The sequence below is a fragment of the Ptychodera flava genome, chromosome 10 (assembly GCF_041260155.1).
Source record: "Ptychodera flava strain L36383 chromosome 10, AS_Pfla_20210202, whole genome shotgun sequence".
NCBI lineage: Eukaryota > Metazoa > Hemichordata > Enteropneusta > Ptychoderidae > Ptychodera > Ptychodera flava.
In genome coordinates, this window is record NC_091937.1 from 4,795,631 (window position 1) to 4,816,867 (window position 21,237).

The following is a 21,237-nucleotide window of genomic DNA, read 5'->3' on the forward strand; positions in this document are numbered from 1 at the left end:
TTGACTCCACGTCGAAACCAAGAAACCAAGAAAGTTACTTGCTAGCTTTTCTCAGAGAATGACCCCTTAAGTTTGCCATAACTTGTTTCCCAAAGGTGCCTGCATAATATGCGACTTTAATGGTAATTTAATAATTATTTTGACATTTTTACAGGAATATCTCAACGCACATTTACTAAATATTATTAAACAATTTTTATGCTTTCCGTAACCGCTTATATGAAGAGCAGAAAAAGTTATACGAAAAGCAACTTTCATTGGTACAAATCATACGGAATTGTGGGTAATTTATTGTGCTGTGCGCGAGATACCATAGTGTGCTAATGAGGGACTTTGTTGTGGGAAAAAAATGCTTTGACTCTATTGGACGAAAGAATTGTTTCAAGATAATCTTTGGGGGAAATTTGCTGCCACGGTGAGTGAAAACAAAACAAATGTTACCATACCCATTATCTTCAGCTTTCCCCTAAAATCAAATGGTTCCATCCCTTATATTTGACATCGCAGTCAACGGCCCAGAAGACAGCCAGCTACTATGGCTAGTCTTATCTATATATTTGTGAAAGTTTTGTTTGACTCATCATCTCTAACTTGTTTGTCGTATTTCTACCAATGGTTGATGACTTAGCCGTCAAATCTAACTTGTTTGGCCCTTCTTGAACCTCGCCCGGTTAAGCTGTCGCCCTGGAAATGTATAAATCGGGGGGGGGGGACATTTGATATCTGGGAGGGGGGTCTGGAAGATTTTCGAAAAAAAAATCCCCAGTAAATGTCAATGAAAAAAAATCAGCCAGAGGAGGCTTATCAAAAAAGGTTGGAGAGTGGAAAAAATAATATACAATGGATCAGGTAAATAAATAATGCTACTTCATCAATCTTCAGACTCCCCAGAATATCGAATGGTCCAACCCTTATCATTGTAAATATACTAAGAAAGAGTTGACCTCTGAGACTTTCTGCCCTGTTTAGACATATCAAGTTCCAGCGCCCTCATCTTGTATCCAAATTCTGCTAAGCAGGCCGAAGTGACATTCGTCAAGACAATCTGGTGAATTACAGAGATATTACGTGCAATGGCAAATAACGTGTAACAATACATGTATTCGTCTATAAGCAGTTACTCTTAGCAGAGTAATGGGTATCTTAAAATGAGCTCAAGGCTGAATAGCAGGGAGGTTCAGTGAATGACTGCAGATGGTTCATTGATCTCGCAATTGGTAGGGCTATCATGGACTTACGTGCGAACGTAGGGGGCAGTACCACACTTCCTTGCATTTCCCTAGTAATGTTCGGACAGTTGTTAAAACCTTTGACTGTAAGGACAAAGTAAATAAGTTCTTTCTTTTGTCTCTGTAACAGTCGTTTGACATGACTTAGTGAGTTCTTTACCCTGAGAGAGTTGCTAGTCTCAGAGTGTTCATGAACGTATCAGGCTGTGAAATTGGCAGCTTTGTTGTAATGCAAATGGTTACCTCGAAAAGTCACTGTTGTGATTGCTGATAAAATCAATCTATGACATGGATTGGAAGGGAAGTATAGATTGCAGAGTTACCCGCGAGCCAAACATCCTGCGAATAACACTGGCCGATTAAAATATCTGCGTTGATGTGATATGTTATGACATTCGCAGCGTCGATAATCGATACTATATAATTGTTTTAGTATAATTTAGTATAATTTAGTATTAACTTGAATTTATTTACATGTTGAAGATTTGCAGTCATCATTACAAAATTACTCGCTACAAACAGATTTCAGCGAAAGAAGTGTTTGGCGAAATTTTTTAGATTGATCCTAAGAGCGCTCGCGTTCCCTGTGAGATCTGAAGTATCAAATTTAAGTGAAAAGTGAATCAACCGAAGGTCTTCATTAGATCATACAGAATGAACGGAGTGTACAGTGCCGGCTACAAATTGGTTGCAAATCTACGACCTGTATTTTTCTAATACTGTTAAATCACGGATCAGCGTAGATCGCAGAGATGTCGTCGATCTATACATCCGCCTTTCACGGACGCAAATATGAACATAGTTGATATGAACATTCATGAGACGAAGTGAAGATCGCAGGTAGTTAGATCGCAGGTCACTTGACCTGTATATTTTTGCACAGTTATGAATATTCATGAGAGGAAGTGTAGATCACAGGTAGTTTAGATGGCAGGTCTCCGGAGGTCACCGGCAGTCACGGTGACCGTGTGGCAATCAAACGAGGTTAATTAGGTTGGGTCAAAGTACATGTGGTCAAACCACAGACAACAAGAACATATATAATAATGCGGGCACTCGTTGGTACGGCCTGCACTGTGTACGACGCACGGCAGGTTGACTGTCGAGGTCGTAAGTTTTATGCAAAATGGTTGAGTAAGCTTACCTGATTAGTTATTGCCCATAGATAATAACCATGCAATCACCCTATGCAATCACCCTTTCGATATTTCTAGATAAAGACTCGAAATCATTTTGAGTTGACACGCACCAATCTCATTGTACATTACATAAAAAAATTGGGGCATAAGTAAGCTTTCAACGCACGGCCCGCGATTGGCCCGTACGTCACTAGTTCTTCCTGAGGACTTTTACATGGATGTGGGAACTCAGCATCGTATCATCATGGATAATGCAGTATGTACTCGCCCAGTATTAATGTGAAGAAATCAAATACGGCACAAAAGTGAAAAGAAACATTAGCTTCAATGACTTAAATCCCTAAATTTATTGCAGCCAACTGCAATTTCGTGGCTTTATTTGGCTTGAAATCGCATCACTATTCTCACAGGATTAAAACGTCACCTCCCACTTGCAAAATTCAGTGCCTAAAACCATGGATGTACAAAATTTTGTACATACATGCTAGAACTAACTACAAGGCAAACATTGGTTGTTGGAGTGCACACACCAATTAACGCCAAAATTAATCGACTTTTCACATTCAAATGATTTATGAGAATACGGCATCTATTATTAAAGAATATCTTGGCATGACATGGCCCTCCTTTTTGAACCATATCTCCACTTCAATTCCACGATGCATTCTTCACGATGCCATATGTAATTTAACCTGTCAAAGTACTCATATACTCTGTAAGAATGAGGACTAGATCAAAGTTTATCAGACTGTGTTGACCCCTGTATCCCGGATCCGCTTCTTTTCACCGTGGACGTACCACGTCCATGTCCTCACCAACCGAGAGACGAAAAGTAAACAAACAAATTACAGGCGGCGTCGCGAACGATTGTTCAATAAGGATGTAGATAATCCGCCAGATTTCCTCACACACAAGGAAGCATGAGACGATATTACACAGCAAAGTTTTTGTATCTTACAGTGAACTGAAAATGAACTACCCATCTGTTGTATATTGTCTTCCGATATAGCAAAGGAGTGATTTTGTGTTGACTGTGCTTAAAATAGTTTTACACGTGATAAAAGAGACCAACTTATTCAACAATGGCATGATGGGTACACAAGGTTGTCGTTACAATATGAATTGATGTGCTGCAAATGTTGGTAAAGCTTACTGGACGGAATTTAACGACAGCATGATCAACTGCTAAAATGTTTAAATCCTGCAAGTTTATAGATAGATTCAGCAAGGTGAGAAAAAAATTCGTCTCGGTCTACTTAACTTTTTGGTTATCAGTGGATGTTTTCAGGTCGAGCAGATTTACAGTCGTGATAAAATAGAATAGCACGGCACTAATTACTGCCCTAAAACGATTAAGTTGACTACGCCCAATGTTATGAGATAGCGAGTCCTTTGTCCTACAGTGATATATTAAATGATGGAATCGATCTGGGCAGGCCGGAGGTGCAGTAGTATGAGAGATATACTGTAACATTATATTTGTCATTTTCGATTTTGATTTCAGTAAATCCGTAAACGACAAGAGGCAGCTTGTTGTCCTATTGATGCGCCCATCATTTGGACCTGATATAAGTGACAGACAGACATTTATGCTGAAGAAACAAAGATTGTTTTGCTTGCAAGCAAAGTTTCTTTCAGAATGTCGAGCTGAAATATGGTAGATAGCGCCGGACAATACGTGCAGTATTTCGTAAGAAATCTCCCTGCTCTACCATGGTTACCTTTCTATACTAGACTAAGTTTTTATGTCCGTATCACAACAGTTTGTAAAATGTCAGTCAAACTTTGATAATGAGAGCCAATGAGGGAAATATATTAGATAAATAATGCTTTTCCTTTCCAGACGGCCACGATGCCGAATAAGCAAACGGGCGCTTTCAAGGTCGGCTAACAACACCACACACATATTATAAGTACATTGCCTTGCGATGAAAGCTTCCATTGAAGAAATAATACTTCAACAGTTTTCAATAACTACAATAGTGTGTTCATATTGTACCTCGACGAAAAGCGTTCATGATCGAAATCTCACAGATACACAACACTGCATTTCTTTATATTCATACTCTGTGCAGCTTCCTCAGGGAGCTGTTGCGATCCGTAGTCGTACCCAGTACCAATATTGGTTGTGCTCGCCTAAAGACGTAGCCATCCCTCAAATAAATAAACTCACAGAAGTGGCAAAGCTGTAGAATACAGCAAGAGTCAGAATCGACACCACGGTAACGGAATATCAGGAAAATGAAATTGAAAGGATTATAGGAAAGGCCGATTCTGAAGTGAGCGTAAATACAGCGTTGTTGATAAAAGGCACTGGCATATGCATGTGATGATCTTACTGGATTGCGATAAATCAGATACAAACTTTAACATTTGAAGTTTGACTATTTCAACCTAATTATAATGCCAGCTTTTTAAAGTCACATGAGGTGGGGACTCGCGTTACTTTCATGGGGCAATTCAGAACAGTAAGCTGTACATATGTAATCCCGCAGACTTCTCATTTTCTGAAATGCATGGTGTAATGTTGTTTTTATTTCCTTCAATACCTTAGACGGTATAATTTTTTGACAAAGTACAGAGTGAGGGTGAGTAAATGAAATGCACTCTGTTGTTTAGAGTCATTCTAAACTTTATAAAAAGTCGCTAATTTTCCTTCGAAAAACGTATCATTGGTTGAAATCAAGTCTAGAAGATTGCAACTGATCAACGTCAGCTTGGGTTTTTGACATCTCATTACATCAATGCACGCACTAGGACTAGAAGGAGCGTGTACATGCTAGTGAATTTCTGTAGTCCAAGTCTGGTAGCGAAGTGTGATCAGCATTTGCATTGAAATATATAGTGACATACATTTTGACATTTGATAGTATTTGCATGATGTGACACGGGTTAGTCGGTCCTGGCATTAGACTTACTGTACATTTCTTGGCGTGATAAATTTTAGCTATGGCGCCGGCAAGAAGGATAAAAATCACAAGTGTTACGATTCTATGTCGAAAGAGGTGAAACAGGATCATCGAGCATAATTATCAGAAATGAAAATATTCCTAGACTTCGACACACGTCCTTCGATCTCGATCCAGAATATGTCCATCGTCACAAGTACAGTAGTAGCTGCCTTCAGTGTTAACACAACCATGGGAACACTCATGTGTACCAGCTCTGCATTCGTCGATGTCTAGGGATGGAAACGGTTACGCTGATTTTAAAACAGTCGAGTATGAATACTTTCAGCATAGAGACATACTTTCACAGTGCTTCAAAATTAATCACAAATTCTCGATTTGTTCATAATGGGAGACTTTGATATTTGATCTGAAGATCAACAGTACAAAACAATTCTTTACTAAATGTCATATTTCTGTCTAATATTAGAGCCTTTATTGTTGACAGTTATCACTGAATTTGAAAATAATCAAAACAACGACAGTGAATGAGGTAAGTACATAATTCAACGACGGTCACATTTCGATCAGCGTTTCACAAATTATATTAAAGGGAAGTGGTCGTCGGAACTGCGCATGTGCAACTTTCTTGTTTACAAACGATGTATTTCATGCACTATATATAGATGCATCATGTCAAAATAGCTGCGACATTTACTTTTACGATGTACATCAAGGCAAACATGTTTTAACTTTCATCAATCGCCAATGTAGCTTGGATAGTTTATATCGGTCGTAGGGGTCCCTAGCGACCTTTCAGCGCTGTTCCGACGACCACCGCCCTTTAAATACAAAATGTTTGTATAATCAGGTAAAACACTATTGAAGGAAGCAACTGTTGTATTTAATCTTTCTTCAATGCATCCTATCATGTCAAGAAGTCAAGTAAAATAAGCCTGGTCATTCATACATGTATAACCATGTGAATGAATTCAAAGGTATTCTGCCCTGCTTTGCTTCTTCAAGATAAAATGTATGTCTTTTTAGAAATAAGTCCTCGTCATATTTTGTATACTAACCTTGACACGATTGATCGTTTGGTTTCAATTCATAGCCGTCAGTACAACTACAGACAGGTTTGTTGCTGACCGTTTCACAGATTTGATCGCATTTTCCTTTGGTACATGCATCAGTATCTGTAGAATCAAGTGAAAGAGTATCTCGTGTAAGTAATCTTAGAAATGCTTCCATTACCGCCACAACAGTGCTGCTTGGAACGAGTAACTGTTTAACAACTGTATGGGCTGTATAGAGTATCTGAGACCAGCAGCAACCGTGACAAGATAGAAACCCTAATTAAATGGTTCCATGGATGATATTCCATGTTGTGAATGGCTATACATGCAGGATGTCAAAAGACCACTCTCTCACCCCTGAGCACTTGACTTTACAATTACATGTAAAAGGGAATTTGGGGATACATTTGAATGGAGATAATATAAACTTACAGCTTTGTACTCAATTTGCGAAATGGTCATCGAAATAAGAATAAAAAAATATGGCATATTGAAAAACTGCTCCAATAAACAACCAATTTAAAGTAAAACTTTACTCTCTCTCACCTGAGCAAGTATGTCCGTTGCTGTCAAGGTGATACGGGTGTTTGCAATAGCATTCATAGCTGCCTTCAAGATTTGTACAACCATGTTCACATCCAGCATTGTCAACGGCGCATTCGTCAATGTCTGCAAGGGGAGGAAAGAATGTTTCTATCGCTTTTATCCTACATTAAGATCTAACGTCATGTTATTAAATAACCTGTCAACATAAAACCGTATTTACTTATTTTACTGTCACACATAAAGAAACGGCGATTACACAACAATAAAAGTTTTGCAGTATTCAGTGTCCAAGGTGGTAGCTTACCACACGATGAATGCTTGTATATAGAATTATGACAAACGCGATCACAAATATAATAAAGGGTAAGACTTTTATTTGACATCTGACTAGTAAGCTTATGTCATCGGATCCGAAACGATCGTTCTCAAATGTGCATTTCGGATTTCTTTGAGAAGAGATGGCACTACTCAAGTACGTTATTTATGTCATATTTTACCTGTACAAGCCAATCCATCTTCATCTAACTCAAATCCAGCATGACAAGAGCAGACAAAGCCGCCCTCCGTGTTGGTACATGTATGGTCACATCCGCCATTCTCAGTCTCGCATTCGTTGATGTCTTCAAGGAATGGCAAATCAATGAAAAATATAAATGGCCATAACTTGTTTGACTAGAGATTTTGTAACATACGCGTAATAGAGAAAACACCGAAACATTTCCTGTCGCGTTTCTGCATTGTTGGAATTTTCAAGTAATAAATTCAAGTAATACATTTTCACTATGCTTCGTCTGACGTAGATATACTTCATCTGCTCATTGAAAAATAATGTTTCTGAGGTAAACATGGTGATCGAAGTATCTGCAGTTTGACTAAAATGTTTTGGTTTGCATTATAATGTGCGAGGCGAGTTAGAATGTACACAAAACTGTACCGTGGTCACGAAAAATCTTCATCTGGCTAAATTCATTCTACCTTCACATTACTTGACGATTTAATAATCGTCGCACCACGTGTGAACTAACGCCGTCAGTATAGCAGAAATAAGATTCTATTTTCACGAAATTTTCATATTTTTCCACATCTAAAACCATTCGTAATTCTGGTTCTTTGGGTGATATCGTTTATCATAGTTTCAAAAGTAACTGTGTTGACACATCTCTTTGACATATTTGGGTTTTCTTTTTACCTATCGCAGATGTTACCACTTTTCAATGTACATATTTGGAATGGTTGCTTACCATTGCACGTGGTGCCATCTTCACCAAGACTGTAGCCATCATTACAGAAACAGAGAAAACTTCCAATGGCGTTGAGGCAGATTTGATCACATCCATCATTCTCACATTCGTTGATATCTGTCGGGAAACCGGGAAGAATTTTGTGTATTTGTCGTACTATATTGTGTATTTTATTATTATAGTATGATATGCCTATACCTGCTTTAGATTGGGGGATTTTTCTCCCCATTTCTTTAACTATAACTCATAGGACATCAAAATGAACTTTACAAAACATGTCTGGTACTTTGCATCCAATACTAAGGTAATAAAAACATATTTTGCAAATACAAGTGCACCATGGGAATGAGTTTTTGTCGTACATATTTACAATTACCTTGGCAACCATGATTGTCATCAGCTAGTTCATATCCATCAACACATGAACACTGGTAGCTGCCTACAGTGTTGCTACAAATCTGACCACAGCCATCACTCTCTTCGGCACATTCATTGGTGTCTGGAGTTACAATGGAATTTGAATTGTTTTGTAAATTATAACGTTTTAGCATAGCAAAATGACATAACACGGAAACAGGTCATTTTCGCCGTTTTTCATGGGTGCTATGACATTTATTCATAAAAAATTAATGCAGCATTTAGAGTATAACTTACTATTTTCTAAAATAAATGGCTCATAGGAACATTGGCTCTTTGTAACTAGTCTTCCCTGTGTTCTATATGTTAACAATGTCTATCTTACGTTGTCCCATCAAATGAAAATACCATTGGCAATTTGAATTGTTAAGACTACTGAGACACATGGTTTTTGACGGTTGTTGTAACTTAAAATGTTCATCAAGTTCTGATAGTGAATAATACATGTACTAGCACATGCACGCAGTCTCTTAACGCTGTTAACAGCGCTACCGCGTGCTTTACACCATTACAGATCCACTATCAGTAAACTATTCCATAAAAATAACCATATTTACTTATTGTCTTGTATGAGTTCACAGGGGTTGGTGTCTGTCTTATGAAAATGTTTTGTTTGACAAGTAGCTATTAACTCTGTATGGAACTATATCCTGTACTTGTACTACTCACAACACAGTGTTGTGATCTCTGTATGTTTCTAGCGTAAATTGTAATTCCAACCTTTCTCTCTCCATCTTCAGTTGCTGAGTAATAGTCGTTGATCGATGTCGTGTAATCCGCTAGGGAACTCAAACCATATATTCTCACACACGGTATGGTAAAAGTATCGTAAAAGTATCGTAGCATTATCAAGGGGTTGCGATTTAAAGTTTAACTTGTTTAGACTGTTAGCTGTTCGGATCAGCTTATTCAGAGAAAAAGGAAAGTTGTCTGTGATGAAACCAAATTGTCTTAGAGCAACTTATACAATATGCGTCCTGTTATCAAATGAAATAATAAGGATATCATACCTGTGCAAAAGAAGCCATCACAGGCATCATCTTGGTAGCCCGTCTCACAGACACATTCATAGGTACCAGGTTTGTTCACACACACCTGTTGATTTTCTAAATCACAATCATGGGTTCCTTCTTTGCATTCGTCGATGTCTTGAGGAGATAAAAGGTTTGGATTAAATATTCATTTATATCATTAGAGAATGATAACATTTGAAAAGTCTGTACGATGTTGCCATCAGAAGAAATATTTCAATCGTACATTTGTGCAGCGGTCCATCCGCACTAACGGTAACAGAAATGAATTTGTAATGAAAGGCGAATGGAGACACGATAAAAAATATTTATATTTTGGGGGTTGACAAAATATGGTTCCTGCGAACAGTGAAAAGGCGATATAGCAATTGCTGGATAGGAAGACCGGGGAAGTTCGTGACGGGAAGGCAAATGTTAAAAATGTTAGGTAGTATGGGAAATAAAGGGATATATGACTCGAAGAACAATGACAACATGTCTTGCATCATACCGACCGGAGGTTGCGTGAAATACTTTACTCTGTGTACAACATACTTAAGCGGTTTACGTACACACATTTATAGCGCAGCAGGGAAAGCCATGCCACAGAAGTCGTTTATTAATATTGTCTTACCGCTTAGAGACCCACAATGTAATTTCCTGGCCACTCTTCGCGGACAATACATGAGAAATACTGTTGACAATTATGTGTCACGTCTCACGCTACTTAAAACGAACACTGATTGATAAGCTTAACTATGAGACAATAACTTTAAATTACACTCATGATAATGATATGATATTACTCTCTTTAAATACAGATTTCTTTGAATCAGAAATTGTTCTTTTTGTTTTAGTTGAAGGAGATTCCTTGTCAGACGTATGCAGATAAACGCCACTCAATGCTAAGTGAACATCCTTATTACTCTCCTATTGTAAAACTTTTATGTTGGCTCTATGAAATATACAGTATCAACTTTCGGGTCGCAAGACTTTCGAGTATTGGCAATTCCTAGAATTATTTCGTGAAAAGTACAAACCGAATTGTTCTATAAATGCAGTCATTTGTCTACATTTAAAACTGATTTGAAAGCACGATTTGTGTAGGTAAACGTTCTGACGGGCAAATTCTTCCAAAAACTAGCTTTTTCAATGAATCTAAGTTGCACAATGGGAATTTGCTTCCTAAAATTTGCATCTTTAACTGGCAGTTTATATAATGTCCTTAATTTTCTGTGTTATGTTGACTTGCAAACTAATCATTGCATGCTGCTTTCTGTATCTGTCCCGTTCCCACGCACGTCAAGTTAGAGGCCTCGTTTCGCGATAATACAGCTAATACGCTTCAATCTACTAACAATATATACTACAGAATTTTGCTCAAATCTGAAAATTAATTGTTCATTTTATGTTTTGCTTCAATTTATTGAACAAACACAATAAAAAGCCCACAGACTTTGGACAAGTCTACATGTCATATGAAATCCTCCCTTCATTATTCTGTAACCATTTAAAGATCTTCACTTATCAGCGAATAAACTGCAGAAACTCGAAAAAAGTGTCTACATATAAACTGACTCAGGCTTCCAATTGAAAAAGGATAGCTACTGCAGGGAGCGCGACTCATGCACACTTTTTGAATATTACCACTTTATATTATTTTATTTGTATATCTTATCTTTTGTCAGTTTTTACTGTCATTTGCTCGTCTATCGAAAATAAATTATCGGCGAAGGTTCACATTTCATCGCATTTTACATGTAATGTTTTTAAAGGCGATGAATTAAACTGACATATATTTCGATTATAAATAGTGCACGTTACAGCAAATTCTGCTAAAATTATACGAAAAGGACACAAATTGATCTCTAACTAACTTTAATCTCACCTATACAGTCATGTTCATTTTCACCAAGAAGGTAGCCATCATCACATGAACACTGGTAACTTCCAGGCGAATTAGTACAGTGTTGATCACATCCACCATTATCAGTTTCACATTCGTCGATATCTACAGAACGGCATTTGTGAATTTGTGAAAAGATTAGATATATAAAGCTGATAAGCTTAACCGTTGTGGCTTACAATATGTAATTGACCTTCTATTCCTTCCCCTATTTCTTAATGCAAATTAGAATTAGAAGCTACGTACATGCGTATGCCACGGTATGTATGTATGTATGTATGTATGTATGTATGTATGTATGTATGTATGTATGTATGTATGTATGTATGTATGTATGTATGTATGTATGTATGCTTGTATTCATTGGTGTATATAAATGTACGTCTTTACGTAAATAACGAATACGTTCTCCAACACATTATTTGTATTCCGCTCATCAGAATAAAAATGTTCTAAAAGCTTGACACATTTCTAAGTTGTTGTTAAACTTCATGAACAAATTTTCGGAGATATAAAGCTTCTTTTTCGTGAGTACGTGGGCTCATTTCACTAACTGAAAGAATTTAAATATTGAGAGAGTTGACGATGACAGCGATCACAAAAATGTTATATCTCATCCGTCTTGTAACTTCCTGAGTATGAAATAAAGATATACTTAATTGCGACACACCAAGAATTTTTGATCAAGATGCACAAAAAGACAATTGTCATTTGTATATTCAGACCGTTGACAAATACTTGGCAGTATGACATGCGCCTGTTGATTTCTGGCGAAATTCATTTCCTTCCAAATGATATTATGTATAAACTTTCATATCAGTAATATAATTATTGTGTATTCGAATACATGGCCTCATTTTAAGCCCTTAATTGTATGTATCTAATGATGGAAGTAATTATTTATTTCTGTGCAAAGTTGTGTCAACTGTATTTGCATAGGCTGGTCTTTCCTGGGTTGTGTAACCCTTTCAGTAATAGTTACAGCGTTAGAAATTAGCACAGACAGTAATATCGGTGATGATTGCCTTGGTGACATTGCTTATCTTTCTACAAACCTAATTCACAACAGGTACCAGTCCAACCAGGATCACAATTACATGACGATGACAGCGGTTCACCACGACCATTACAGCCAGGATTGTTGCAGGATCGACTCTCCGACAGATGATAGTTGCAAGGACACGAAAAAGACACAAATTGATCTCTAACTAACTTTAATCTCACCTATACAGTCATGTTCATTTTCACCAAGAAGGTAGCCATCATGACATGAACACTGGTAACTTCCAGGCGAATTAGTACAGTTTTGATCACATCCATCAGTATCAGTTTCACATTCGTCGATATCTACATAACGGCATTTTAAAATTTGTGAAAAGATTAGAGATTTAAAGCTGATAAGCTTAACCGTTGTGGCTTACAATATGTAATTGACCTTCTATTCTTTCCCATATTTCTTAATGCAAATTAGAATCAGAAGCTACGTACATGCGTATGCCACGGTATGTATGTATGTATGTATGTATGTATGTATGTATGTATGTATGTATGTATGTATGTATGTATGTATGTATGTATGTATGTATGTATGTATGTATGTATGTATGTATGTATGTATGTATGTATGTATGTATGTATGTATGTATGTATGTAAGTTTATGTACGTATGCTTGTATTCATTGGTGTATATAAATGTACGTCTTTACGTAAATAACGAATACGTTCTCCAACACATTATTTGTATTCCGCTCATAAGAATAAAAATGTTCTAAAAGCTTGACACGTTTCAAAGCTGTTGTTGAACTTCATGAACAAATTTTCGGAGATATAAAGTTTCTTTTTCGTGAGTACGTGGGCTCATTTCACTAACTGAAAGAATTTAAATATTGAGAGAGTTGACGATGACAGCGATCACAAAAATGTTATATCTCATCCGTCTTGTAACTTCCTGAGTATGAAATAAAGATATACGTAATTGCGACACACCAAGAATTTTTGATCAAGATGCACAAAAAGACAATTGTCATTTGTATATTCAGACCGTTGACAAATACTTGGCAGTATGACATGCGCCTGTTGATTTCTGGCGAAATTCATTTCCTTCCAAATGATATTATGTATAAACTTTCATATCAGTAATATAATTATTGTGTATTCGAATACATGGCCTCATTTTAAGCCCTAAATTGTATGTATCTAATGATGGAATTAATTATTTATTTCTGTGCAAAGTTGTGTCAACTGTATTTGCATAGGCTGGTCTTTCCTGGGTTGTGTAACCCTTTCAATAATCAGCACAGGCATTAGCACAGGCAGTAATATCGGTGATGATTGCCTTGACGACATTGCTTATCTTTTCACATACCTGATTCACAACAGGTATCAGTCCATCCTGGATCACAATTACATGACGATGACAGCGGTTCACCACGACCATTACAGCCAGGATTGTTGCAGGATCGACTCTCTGATAGATGATAGTTGCAAGATCCACCGCACGAGGCCTGTGTTGTCACTGTTCGCGTACGTGTCTGTGTTCCACTTGTACCGCATGGTGCTGAACATGAACTCCAAGAACTCCAGGCACTGACTTGGCAGTCTTTTGCCTGACAAGGAGGCGGCGGCGGCGGTGGTGGTGGTGGGGGCGGACGCCTACGCCGTCGTCTTCTGAATATACTATTCCCAGGATTTATCTCCAATATCAAGACGAGGAGCAGAATACCAATCAATATCTGAGTGGTCCTTTTCATCTTGCTGTGGTTCTTCCGACATGAAAATAAACCAGAATCCATAAGTGGACAGACAGTTGCCAAAATGTACAAGTACGCAGTGTAGGAAACACTGAGGACTTGCAGTTTTAATGCATAGTTTCCATAACATAGAAATAGGCGATAAGTATAATCGAATGCAGCCTGGTGGATCTAAACGAAATTATGGTCTACACCAGATTCGTGCATGATACGGGGATTCTTGCACAGTGTTTGGTCAAGATTTTATCTGAATTATTTGATTGCTGTTTTGCATAATTACAACAGCCTTATGGTCACATTAACAAGATGCAACACAATATGTCTGCAAGTTCGCCTAGAACCTCAATCATTTCAACGCAATTTCGCACCCGATGAAAATATAATGATGAATATCGGACTGACGTGATGCACTGTATATTTTTCTGGTAACCTGAATTCATTTTAGGTATCCCTTGACGGGCGTGTGTTGACGTAGCCTTAAAGGTACAGAGAAGCGTCCTTCGAATTATTGAATAAAGGACTGAGTCACCTCCTCACCCCCACTTCCTTCTCTCTCCCTCTTTCTGCATATCGTCTAACATGTCCGATGAATTGAATTTGTATTTATCAATATTTCACCCAAAAGTATAAATAGTCGGCCGAGCCTGTATAAAACGCCGACGGCGCCTCCGTCTAGCATCGCACACGGTCCATGTCACAGTCGAATCAAATAGTTAACTTTACATTTGGACCTGTGACATTATTTCGACCCACAGATCGAACTAAGGTACAGACGTGCTAACTGCTAAATAACAAACTGTAGTTTAAGCTGCAGTAATTCCCGCATGTCCTCTTGCATGAAACTAAATATTACTGTGTTCAGTAACGTACGATACAACTTATATATAATGTGACCGCACATTTTGCTTCAGATGGTATACTGCTGGCAAGATACTGTGGATTAGGTTGTCATATCTGAATGTGAATATGACAAATAGTTGCAAAAGGAAAACTATCGTTTTATTTCAGTGACGTTTATCATTTCATCACGTTTTGTAGACTAGCCCATCGGTGACGGTAAATCAAAAACACGATGTCAGTTCCCCACCCCTCCCTGATACTATCCTCTTTGTTAAATATCTCCGGGACGGCAAATAGCACAATCATATACTGCGCATGACAACTAAAACATTCGTAAGATAGACGAGAGACACATATATGGATAATCTGACAATGTAACCGTGCTACATTGATTTTGCCTTGTTTTGGATGAGTAGTACAGTAAATGTTAGCATCAATGAAAGTTGACATAAACAGTACATGTTGGCATTTACAAAGTATATGGTGATGACGTATATATCTTGCGAGTACAACTATTCTCATCAGTGTGGCTTACATCAGACGTCTCCATAATGGCTGATGGCTGGCAATGTGACATTACGAGTTTGACTGACAATGTCACTATGTCTTTGAACCTAAATAGTGACGCTATTCCTGATGATCTGGTATCCTTCGAAATCTAGCGCACTGAATGTATTGGGCAATTTTTTTTGATTTTGTAAATATGAACTGAGCTAATTTATCAACCCTGCCTAAAGTGAGCATCTACCTTCCTTACCATGAAGTCCTTTGCTTTGCTGCTTCTTATATTAATTGATAATAGAGGTACTAGTTTATGTATAAATGTGTGTAAAGAAATACCCTACCCTACTCCGTCAATGTGCTAGTAATGTATTTCGCAGCATATAATGAAAAAACTTAACTTGGGACAGGCCCTGATTTTCACAAACTGTACGAACGTGAACAACTGGCAGATAAATGTCTGATAAATATGCTCACATGTTCTCATTTTCTGACTTCAAAAAAGCATCCTTTTGGATACTCTGAAATGCTGGCGATAAGAGAGCATTGTCTTCAGGTTTTAGCATTACGCATAACTTGATAGCGATATGCGCTAGGGTCCATCGGTATTTTCAAAATCGTATTGGATTAACCTCTATCTGAGGTCAATCAGAGTTATCAGAGCGATCATGTAGGTTTGGCGTCAATGATAGTAAGGGACATTGATCAAAAGAAGGCCGTTACTGTCAATACTGTAAATTACAAGTTGCAAACACGGTTCTCTATGAACAGCATTTCGCGAGAATTGAATTTACAGCGACATCATTATGGACCTTCTGTTGTCATGAGCAAATCGCATTTTCAGTTGTTTTAGCAGTAGACAGCAGAAAATAACACAGTCAATATGCTGCAATAACACTTTATTTCGTCCGACAGTGTTTCTATTAGATCATAACGAAAGTCGTTCGAGCCACATATATTTCAAAACTGTATAGAAATGCAATTATCTATAATAAATATTGAAAATAGTCTCCTACTTGAAGCCAAATAATTTTGAAATAACTCAGCAGACAAATCAGCAGCAATAGTCTCTCGGATAAAACATTTAGTCAAGTGCAGTAACCGACCAAAGAGAAATCTGTTTAATTATTCCCACCAAAGCAGCGACTTCAGCGAATGTTCGAAATCTAGAATATTTCCTGAAAATGCTAACAGTCAAAATGTATATCATCAATATTCTTTTTTGGTATTTTTTCAAGTATTGTAATTAATTTATCTTCAAAATATTCAATCTTGACCGAGAATTAGTAAGACTGAAATGCCGTCCTTCAAGCAAGATGGTATGTGAAACAGTCAAACAGTGAAATTTATGTGCATCATATATCTCGGTTGTATAATCAGTCTGGGTTCTGTCATAATGTGAAACTAAGTGACAACTCAGTGCATCACGTATGATTTTCATGATAGAAAGCTACTCAAGCGGAAAATTCAATGTCCATCAAAACTTACAAACCCCCGCCAACTGTACTGTTTGACAGCAACGGCAAAGATTGACCTCATTTGCCTTAAAATGAGTCTTTGCCAAGTCCAAGTTCTACACAGATAAAAATGTCACCGTAAACAATTCTACACGAACCTTTTGGATTCATACCGTGACGACGATCGTGACAACCAAAGTCGGGCGAATATTCCGTGCCTTGCTTCATGTCACAGCCGCTTTTGATTTAGTAAACGGTGAACGCCTCTCTGACGTCATTCGCCATGTACCAAACCACAATTGCAAGCGACAGTATGTGACCAATCTCTTCTATTTCTTTCGATTGCTAACTATCAATTGCTGAAGATCACTGTTGATTGCTTTTAGACGGATGTACGTATTTTCTCGAAGTCAATTTCGAGGTGGGCACGTACTACGTTAAAGGTCGTCCCGTCTACGGCTGCGCGTATGGGATCCGTACAACGGGTATGTGGCCATTCAAAACATCTCAATATCCCTTATACACATCGAATTTTTATTTAAGTGGTGGCTGTACCTTAAATAGTGACCGCGGTCGAAGCTGCTTCATATTCGAAGGGACGCAACAAAAGTTTATTTGGCAAAGTGTTGCAGTGATTGAAAAGCTACAAAACTGGTGAACATGCATCAAATGGGAAGAGGCAATGTTTATCAGCAAGAAAGTCGCGCAGCCTCTGACGGGATGATCCCCTCCCTTAATGTTTTTGAAGGTCAGTTATACTAATCTTTCTAAATCTACGGGGGAAAGAAATACTTTGCCGAAAAACCCACACGAAATAATTTAACGTGAACGGAGCGTAAAAAATATAGTTGAAGAAACGTTCACTAACCTTGAGATGCTCAGAGAGTAATGTTGTCAGGAGCGTTTCAAAATGGTAGTTTAATAGTGAACGACAAAGTTATATATTGCTGATATGTCATTGATCGATTTCTTAAATCGAAGCGTGATTGGCTTTCATAGATCCTGAATAATCAGGATAAAATCTTTAATTGTTGATTCGGGTTGAGTAACTGTGATGTTCAGAGTGCAGGAAGCCGGATTTGCCTACACTCCGGATCTAAGGGGTGGACTATTTAATTTCGGGTGGGATGGGGTGGACGAAAGGGGTATGGCAACATTTTTTTCACCCATCCTGGCAGCATTTTTTTAAAACGTTACCAGGTTTTCAAAAAAAACCCCACACAAAATCGCTGATTGGCACACTATGATATCGCGATATAACGTCAATAAATTAGGAAATGACCAGGACTGGTGTTTAACAATGTGGGTGCATCAAGCGGGCATTCCCAAAACAGATCCTTAAACTTCTTGATTATTTAATATATTCAAATCATGAAAAATGGTACCTCTACCTATCACATTCAGATACGTCAACTTGTAAGTTTTGACAAAATTAGCTGTGTTGATATATATATATATATATATATATATATATATATATATATATATATATATATATTGTAATATATATTGTCTGTGTGTGTGACAGAAGACTGGAGTTAAAGCAATTACACTTGTGAAATGAAAATCACAAAACAAAATTATTTACTGAGATTGAGTTACAGCTGAACAGTTTTGTTTTCTTCATTAAATATTTAATCAAATGACATAAAACATATATGACATTCGCCAGTGCTTTCTTTTGCAAAATCGGTTGAAGGTCAAGAGAAAATATTAAACTTCAATATGCATCTACGTATTAAACTGATATTTGACAAACATTGACAATGTGTTATCTGACGCTTAACGGAAATGCATTTATTAGATAACTGGCAAACAAACAAACATAATACAAGTACACATCAACGTATACTCAGGTTATTAACTATATATTTACACTAAGTTATTCATACAATATATCCTGTGCAGAAGAATCAATTTATGAAAGCCTGGCCGCCATAGGCGCTAGCTCCATAGACCACAAAAGACTCAGTCTGCTGTCTAAGTGTACATGGCAACAGTGTTTCTTAAAGCCTTCCTGGGAGCAATTTTCCCTGCCCACTGGCGGAGCAGACAATGTTTTTTCCTGTAAATGGGGAGCAACATATTTTTTCCAAAGTCCTACACCCCCAGAAATCAAATGGTCGACCCCTAATCAATTTATTTCTATCATTGACTGTTTAATTGTAAAGACTGTGATCAAAGGCCAATCGTAAACGTGATATCGTTAATGTCTTTACTGTACATCAACAATACATGTCCATTGAAATCGACATAATAAGTAAGCATTCAGATAATATTCACACTATTGTGTCTACAGAGAGAGTACAACATGGAAACCAGGACCCACACATTGAACATGGATACAAAGGACGTCCTTGAAGGACAGTTTTAGCTATCCAGGGCGGCACGTCAAATTATCGTTACTTCTTTTGTTTCTTACAGATTTCCTTCTCTTGAATTGTGTGCGAGACAAACTCTGCACCGATCTAGACAAGACGTAAACACCGGACCGTGACAGCATACATGAAGAGTATGGAAAAATGTTGATCGCCAGGAAGGGGCGGACAGACTAACTGCTCATGTGATTGCACGTAGACGAAAGGAACATAATGTTAGTTTGACATGCAAGTGGAGTATTCGAATGCACGTAGATGGACGGCGATCTGAAGGTGATGGTCAATGTCAGAATGTCGAACTGAACTTACATTAATTATTTCATTTACCGAATTTCCTGAAGTTATATATTCGCACAATGGAAAGATTGAAGGCTGATCAATTATGAGAGAGAAAACAAAGGTTAAAGTTCGAATATTCTGACTCCATTCATACTGTGCTGAAGAGGCGCATATATCAGTCATCTTTTGCTTAAAGAGATGGCGCGGGTATTATTTTAAACTATCATAGTGTTAAGATGAATTAATTAGTAGCACTATATTTACTGCTGCGATTCTCGAATACAAGAAAGTTTAATTAGAAATGGAACTTTGTTTACCGTTGTTTAGTGATTGTGAATGGTAATGTCATGCAATGATTAATATACAGCTGATATCATTACCTGGTAACGCAGAGCGCTAATAGGTAAGTTGTAAGCGCTCTTTCTTGTTTCATGATTTTTGGACTTCAAGCTCCCTAGATATAAACCCATTGCAGAGAACTTTGCACTGCTAGTGAATAAATGAATGAACTGTGAACTTTGCGTTTGAAATCAATAAAAGGAATCAGACAAAAAGATCATCGCCCGAGTTCGAGTCCCTACCGAGGAGATCTTTGAGAAACTAAAAGATTTTATAGAACTGAATTAGCTGTAACAAAACAATATAAAATGTTGTTTACACTTATCTCAGATATGCTAATAATGTTGATGATAGATCCCATACTAATCAATCAACAAAAGATGCAAACATTAAATTTTCGAACGGTTATCCGAGAGAAATATAACATTTCAATTTCAGACGATAGGTGATACGGTTTGGGTTTCGTCATCATTACCTTGAAAGTAAATTTGGCAAGTCTACAGAAATCAAAGATAGATACTAAAAATGGTTCAAGACAATTATGTTTTCAACATTTTCACTGATGCAAGGGTTTCATCAATATGCACCTGTTTGGGGATTCACGTGACATGATGATACATTTCATAGTTGTGTTACGTTTTGGAGATCAAATTCGTTGTATACCTCTAATGTCCTGCTATTTACAGGGACAAAGTCGCTTTCTCTTCGTTTTGGTATTGCAGCTGTTTTATGTAAGAAGTTATTTATGTTGTACTGTTTACAGAAACATGTGGAATCAGCAATTAACAGAGTTCTACTCACATCCTGTATATACGTAAAATTTAAATATGCCGATGACACATGTACCAGTTTGTAACCATAAATTGTGCAATCGAGGCATTATTGTTACATCTAAAAGCATGGAGATCTGACGACTGACAATTTAGAATACTTCAGTATGCAGAACAACGTAACCAGTTGCATACCTGAAACAAAAAATCCAAACTACTTTAAACGATCGCAATTTTGTCCAACCAAGGAAAGTAACCGTAGATGTCTTCAGGTACATTGACTCCGAGAAGGCTTACATTGCATGATTTGAGTCTTGCCTAATTTCGTACTGAGTCATCAGTTTTCATGTAATGTTTAATGTTTTTTACAGAGGAAGAAGAAGAACTCACCTGTCCATCCCGCTGCCATATATTTACTGAGTGCTCCCTAATGAAGAAGTTTGAAAGGAGAAGGTTGTTGGTTCACAGTGT

General features: G+C 37.5%; 1 protein-coding gene across 1 annotated transcript; it reads right to left on the minus strand.

Annotated features, from left to right (window-relative positions):
• Nucleotides 1-4,874: 4,874 nt before the first annotated feature.
• On the minus strand, nt 4,875-17,937 carry LOC139141386 (signal peptide, CUB and EGF-like domain-containing protein 1). The gene is made up of 11 exons (XM_070711011.1): nt 17,869-17,937; nt 13,818-14,214; nt 12,677-12,799; nt 11,435-11,557; nt 9,547-9,684; nt 8,496-8,618; nt 8,120-8,236; nt 7,376-7,498; nt 6,879-7,001; nt 6,336-6,452; nt 4,875-5,549 (listed from the first exon to the last, which is right to left on the minus strand). Exons 2-11 carry the CDS (start codon nt 14,200-14,202, stop codon nt 5,419-5,421), a joined length of 1,503 nt encoding a protein of 500 aa, XP_070567112.1. The 5' UTR covers nt 14,203-14,214; nt 17,869-17,937; the 3' UTR covers nt 4,875-5,418.
• Between the last annotated feature and the right edge of the window lie 3,300 nt (nt 17,938-21,237).

Excerpts from the sequence above, each read along its gene's own strand:
- LOC139141386 (XM_070711011.1), bottom strand. The coding sequence starts at position 14,202 with ATGAAAAGGACCACTCAGATATTGATTGGTATTCTGCTCCTCGTCTTG. Across the intron at positions 9,685-11,434 it reads AAATGAACATGACTGTATAG|ACATCGACGAATGCAAAGAA; the intron begins GTGAGATTAAAG and ends TATCTCCTCAAG. Across the intron at positions 7,499-8,119 it reads AGATGGCACCACGTGCAATG|ACATCAACGAATGCGAGACT; the intron begins GTAAGCAACCAT and ends CATTCCTTGAAG.